The following is a 6,000-nucleotide window of genomic DNA, read 5'->3' as shown; positions in this document are numbered from 1 at the left end:
GATCCTGGCTCTACGTCCCTATGTCTCGCCTCCTGACATAGGACATAGTCGTAGAAAAGGGAGTTGTCCCTTTTCTACGACAGACACAACTCCGAGTGGTACCAGGAAGTTTTCCTTTCCTCTGTGGGGGAAACGACCTGGGAGGTAAAAATGTCAGATATTTTTGTGGCTCCTGGTGGTATGGCTGCTGCTATCTGTCTTACAGAACAACAATCAGAGTGGTATCAAATGTCTGAAGAAGCTGTGCCTCACATCTCTCTCTTTGCACCCTGAGCATCAAGCTAAAGAACTGGGCAGCATGGTTAAACGGTCACTGGCAGCCACAGACTGAATTGTCACCGCAGTGCCAGGTTTGTTTTTCTCCCCCTCTCTTGACACATACAAGATCAGTTTTTCAGGGTCTGAAACAGTTGAGCTCCATCATGAACAAGTGTCCAGACATCACGGTAGAGAAAAATTTGAACACCCTTTAGCAAAACATATGATAACATCTATGCCTGCTTCTCTCTGGGCAGAATCGCCTACAAATGTTGGGCTTGTTTCTGTTCTCCTATTTCATTTTAGGTGGACTCTGAGAGACCCCTGTGGATTCCTCAGTATCCACACAAACCCACAGCTGAACAGGGCATCGCAGAAACAATAACAGGGCGAATTGAGGCTGGCGTGCTGGAACCCTCACAGTCTGATTGGAACACTCCCATTCTCCCAGTGGAGAAAAGGTACCGGTAAATACAGAATGGTCCAGGATCTCAGAGCAATAAATGCAGTATTCAGGACACCAACTGTCCTGGTTCCTAACCCATATGTGTCTATTTCTGCATTAACACCCAGTCAGCAGTGCTACACCTGTATTGATTTGGCAAATGCATTTTTCTGTCTCCCTCTGGCTGAAAGCTGCAAGGACTACTTTTCATTCACTTACAGGGGATAACGGTGGCGTTACACCAGGCTGCCACAGGGCTTTGCCCTGACCCCAGGGCTGTTTAACTAGGTTTTGAAGGAAATCTCCCTCCTGGACTACACCTTGCTGTTTTTCCTTGATGTTTCAGTAATAAAACTGGCTGTTAACAGAGTTTTGTTCCACAAAAATGGGGGAGAGAGAAAAGTACTGATGTACTTATCTGTAATGATGGACAACATGGAAAAAAAAGGCATTGCACACAACATGCAGCTGGGATAGCCAAACTGATACAAAAAACCGCACACATAGTCAAGGGACATGCACTGCAGGTGTTAACTGTACACAGTGTGGTGGCATATGTAAATTCACAGAGTTTTACCATGACAGCGTGGAGACAACAAAGACTTTCCAAAGTCCTGGAAGCTCCAAACATTTCATTCACACATGAAGGCATAAACATGGCAGATTGTTTTGGAGAAGGAGAACCACATGAGTGTGAAGAGCTGGTGGCAAAGACAGAGAAGGTAAGACCAGACCTGGAAGCAGCTCCTCTGATGGGACTAGAGGTGAGACAGTTGTTTCAGACACACAAATTTGGCCATGATGTGTTTCTCGGAGGAGGAATTAAATGACAAACTGACACTGGAAGAGATGAAAAAATGCCAAAAGGCGACGTTGCTTGAAGAGAAAAACATGTGGAAGCACAGAGGCGCCACTGAAACAAATAGATGCTGAAGGGGCCCAGATAGCAGGTTAATTCTGCCCCCTGGGAAAAAACAGAAACTGTTTCAGGAGGCTCATGGGGTTGGACATGTGGGGACTAAACAAATGATGCACAACCTTAAAGAATGGTGGCACTCCTACATGGTCGACATGGTGAAACATTTTGTGAAAAATTGTGTAATGTGTGGACAGTTCAACCCTGAGAAAACTTTAAATCCCCAACAGGGACAATTTCCTCCACCTACATGTCCAGGGAAAGAGATAGTGTTGGATTTCTCAGACATGGTGAACACAGTGCAAGGCAAAAGATATTTGCTGGTTTGAGTTGTTGCTTTCACAGGGTGGCCGGAAGCCTGGCCAGCAGCAAAAGAGGACAGAAGGCAGTGTGATAAAAAGTCTAATTAACCATTATATCCCCAGGCACGGTTTCCCAGAGAAAATCAGGTTGGACAATGAAACCCACTTTAAAAACAAGGACCTGCAAACAGTGGAGGCCCACCTCGGTCTAAAACACAGGTTTGGAACAGTGTACCGCCCACAATCTCAAGGAAAAGTGGAAAAAATGAACCAGAACTGGAAAACAAAATTGGCTAAGGTTTGTGCACAAACAAAATTGAATTAGGTTGATGCATTACCTCTGGCTCTGATGTCCATCAAGTGTTCGATCAACTCCAGGACGGAACTGACACCATTTGAGCCATTTTTTCACAACACATCCTCTTAGGAGAAGAAGAGGAAAAGTTCACTGCTCTGAGCAGTGAACTTAGTAGTGAGACAAGTGAACTTGTCTCTTTCAGACAGACTTTACGTAAAGAGTCCAGATATGGTGTAAAGATCTAATCATTTCTCTTTATTTACACATAGAAAATGCTTGGCACACTTCATCTTAAAGTACATTGTCCACATATACTTGAACAGTTTTATGGCTTACTGACTTAGCAGTTACTAGGATATATATTGAAACTCAGAAGGCATCTCTGCACTTCTTCACATTCATGGGGAAGGTGTGCTCCAGCAGGGTCCCATCCACCCAGTTGGCCCGTCCACTCGCCATCTTAACCGTGACCACTGTCATCGCTCGTGTTTGGGTATCATGTCTCTGTCCACTGCCACCATGGCAGGCCTGCTCATCTCTTTAGAAGACAGGTCAATGTAGAACTCAGCCATCACTGGGCAGTGATCTGATGCCACGCCTCCCCACGACCAGTTATCTGGGATCCAGGGATTAGTCAGGCCCTCCCGCACCACCCTGCAATGACCTGCCAGAAGAGCAAATTTAAGATCAAAATCCCCAAAACTAAGAAGCTGAAGACATGAACAAATTATTTCTTTATAATTTTGTTCCAAGGAGCCACATTTTCTAGTAATGGGTTTAAATTGTAGCATTCTGCAGATTTTCTGAAGGTGTTTCAAAGTTTGTGAAAATTGGACAGTGGTCGTATTTTATTATTTCAACCCAGAAAAATCATATTTAATCATTTCAATATATAATAACTTCCCCTTCACACTGTGTCGCCATGAAAATCGCAAGGAAGAGGAACTGACCTGAGTAGATCTTCTTGAGGGAGCGGCTGATCCAGATGTTATCCAGGCACAGTGTGCCCTGAGGGCAGCGGGTGCTGATGTTAGTGAATTGGCTGGACGGTACCAGAGGACACAGCTTCTCCTTCCTCAGGATGTCGAACTCAGAGCTCTGTGGCGACGAGCCAAAGTGTCCCAGTATGACTAGCTTCTTTTCACCTGTAGACAAAGCCATAGCAGCAGGATCAGGTTCCAGCACTCTACAGGAAGGAGGCTACTGTTTGGATCTGGTCCTGGGAGTTCAGACTGACCTCTGAGTGTTTCCTGGATGCTGGGAGAGAAGTGTTGCTCTTTGTCTTCGCCTGATTGGTGGGTTTTACTGCTAGACTCTCCTGCTGAGGTAATTCTCTGCATGTGAACGCTCACCACCGTCAGCTCCACAGTACCAACCTGAACAGCATGATCAGTCAGCAAACACAAAACACACACTCGCTCAATCATTTCTTTTTTGCAGGCTATTTCTTTACCAGCAGAGCTCCATTTTCTTCTTTTAGATTCCCATTTGGAACATTAAAGATAATTACTCCTTAATTTTTGTATGCTTTTTTCCTGACCTTTTTTTTTTTAAATCAATCACTGGATTCCCCCTATGTAGATTAAGTCGTGTACATGCTGGAACTCAGCTGCCTCTGTGAACCAGCTCCAAATGGCTCCAACACTCACAGCAGTGTGAGTGTTGGAGGTTCTCCGTTAGACTCACAACTTCATCTTATGGTGCTTCACAAACAAACAGCTCCAGTTCATATTCAAAAACGTGTTTTTTTTTTTTTAGCTAAATGCAACTTACTAAAAAGTGTGCCAGATACAGCTGAGGGTGTACATGATTTCCGTTGCCATTGACAACAGGATGGTCAAGGACCACAGCATCCTTCAGATCGATTCCAGATGAGCTGTCCCACAGAAAGCCAGAGTAACTCAATCCCTGCAAATAGAGAATGAGGAGAAACAGTCTTTAATTAGAATCCATGGTGACCTATTTACACCTTTCTATTACTATCTTCCTCTGCAATGGTATCAAAACCCCTTACTGTCTCCTTTTGCTTTGCTGTCAGAGAGAGATGACCGACAGACTAGCCCACTAGGTCACAGTCATCTCACTGCTGCCAAATGATTGAGCAACTTTTCAGACAAAAGGCAAAAGGCTGTCAGCCAAAATCGGAATGAGCAGGTCAGGCTTTTTAAAGATCAGAGATCGGCCAGAAAACTGTAATCGGTGCATTCCTAGTTAAGGTGTTAGGCCAGGAGCAGTAAATAAAACACCTAATTATTATCAGTTGATCATTATAGAAACATTTCAAGAAGCGTTTAAGACAAATGATTGAAAGCCTAAAGCAATGATATTCACACTAACTTCTGACCAAAACTAAACAAAGTGACATTAATACAAAGGAGAACATTTCCAGTTAATTTTCCTGAAATTCATGGGAACATGAATTGTAGTTCTTATTGTTCTTTCCAAACACAGGAGGAGTCAGTTGCTGCTAACAGAGGCATACTGTCACACTGGGCCTACTGTCACGCAGTTCTCTCACTGAACCAGTTTCTGCTGGTTTAAACTAAAAACACCGGCCAATAAAAGACTGGCTCTTCTTCTGCTGAAAATGAACAGAAGAGAAATGCGAATAATAAAAAAGCAAAGTAGATAATAATGCTTTGTGTGAAGAAAAAAACAGATCAGCAGCTCACCTAGAACTTTAAATGAAAATTGAAAATGATTTTTGTTGCAACTAAAACAGCTGATTGTTTTGATAGCTAATTATGTCAGGAATATGAAAATATAGATATGATTAATAAACAATAAAAGTCAGGTCCATAAATAGTTTTCTTACTTCAGTTAACTGCTATTAGTCTGCTCTCTTTCATGTCTCTGCAGTACAGCAGATGTCTTCTAATGATGTATTACTATATTTACATTACCAAAATATAAAATATTTGTCATAAATTAATAAAATAACAAAAGCAAAATGATTTTTTTTAAATCCCCCGAAAAATCCCACCAAAAATGATCCCAGAAGAACATAGAAAGATCGATTGGGGTTTCAGAGGTAAACCATGTCTCTTTAGCATGTGATTTCCAGCCATCACATGCTCAGTTTCATCTGAAGATCCACTGATAATGAAACAAAAACTGCTGCTCTGTGTTTTCAGCTTGATCAGCACTGACTGGTGACCAGGTGGTTAGAAATGTAAAAAAATCCCATCTTTTTCTGATCAGTGAACACACCATCCACAAACTCTACCAGGTCATAGTGACAGTGGTAGAGTAAAACAAATTAGTATTAATTAGCAGAAGGCCTTGATCAGCAACTGAATGAGATACTTAATGCTAATGTAAATGTTGATCAGTAAACGCTAATCAATAAACCTTGATCAGTAAACCCTGATCAGTAAACAATCAAAAGTCCATCATTCCCATCATGCCCAGCTCATATCAACCACCCATCTCTCATGATAGAGCTCATGACCACAAGGTTGAACCCAGTTCTTGTTTATGTCACAACTTCATATGGAGGTTTCCACTATCAACACGGCTAAATTGCTCCCACACAGTTTTCTGTGATGATAAATTGGATCAGATATTCTGCTTTCTGTAAGGTGTTCATGTCTCGGAGCATCAGGGTTTGTCATATGGAGACTTACATACCTTGTTGGAGCGTCCAGTGGGCTTCTCAGAAACAATGCTTTTCCACAAGCCTCGGGGCCATTTCCACGTCCGTACGCTGGCCAGGGTTCCTTGGTTCAACTCCACACAGAACTGGAACAAAACACTCAGAAAGCTGAGTCAGATATAACAG

General features: G+C 42.7%; 1 protein-coding gene across 1 annotated transcript in view; it reads right to left on the bottom strand.

Moving 5' to 3' along the window:
* Nucleotides 1-2,453: 2,453 nt before the first annotated feature.
* Nucleotides 2,454-6,000, bottom strand: part of eepd1 (endonuclease/exonuclease/phosphatase family domain containing 1) — a 51,523-nt gene continuing 47,976 nt past the window's right edge. The window contains exons 3-7 of the mRNA XM_055021856.1: nucleotides 5,850-5,960; nucleotides 3,993-4,127; nucleotides 3,457-3,595; nucleotides 3,170-3,364; nucleotides 2,454-2,883 (exon numbers count right to left, since the gene is read on the bottom strand). Of these exons, the coding sequence (XP_054877831.1) occupies nucleotides 2,696-2,883; nucleotides 3,170-3,364; nucleotides 3,457-3,595; nucleotides 3,993-4,127; nucleotides 5,850-5,960 (768 nt within the window). The 3' untranslated portion in view covers nucleotides 2,454-2,695. The remainder of the gene's footprint in view (nucleotides 2,884-3,169; nucleotides 3,365-3,456; nucleotides 3,596-3,992; nucleotides 4,128-5,849; nucleotides 5,961-6,000) is intronic.

The sequence above is a fragment of the Poeciliopsis prolifica genome, unplaced genomic scaffold (genome assembly GCF_027474105.1).
Source record: "Poeciliopsis prolifica strain line A6 unplaced genomic scaffold, Auburn_PproV2 SCAFFOLD080, whole genome shotgun sequence".
Lineage (NCBI taxonomy): Eukaryota > Metazoa > Chordata > Actinopteri > Cyprinodontiformes > Poeciliidae > Poeciliopsis > Poeciliopsis prolifica.
Note: the sequence above shows the minus strand (reverse complement) of the source record. Positions and strands in the feature narration are given on the sequence as shown.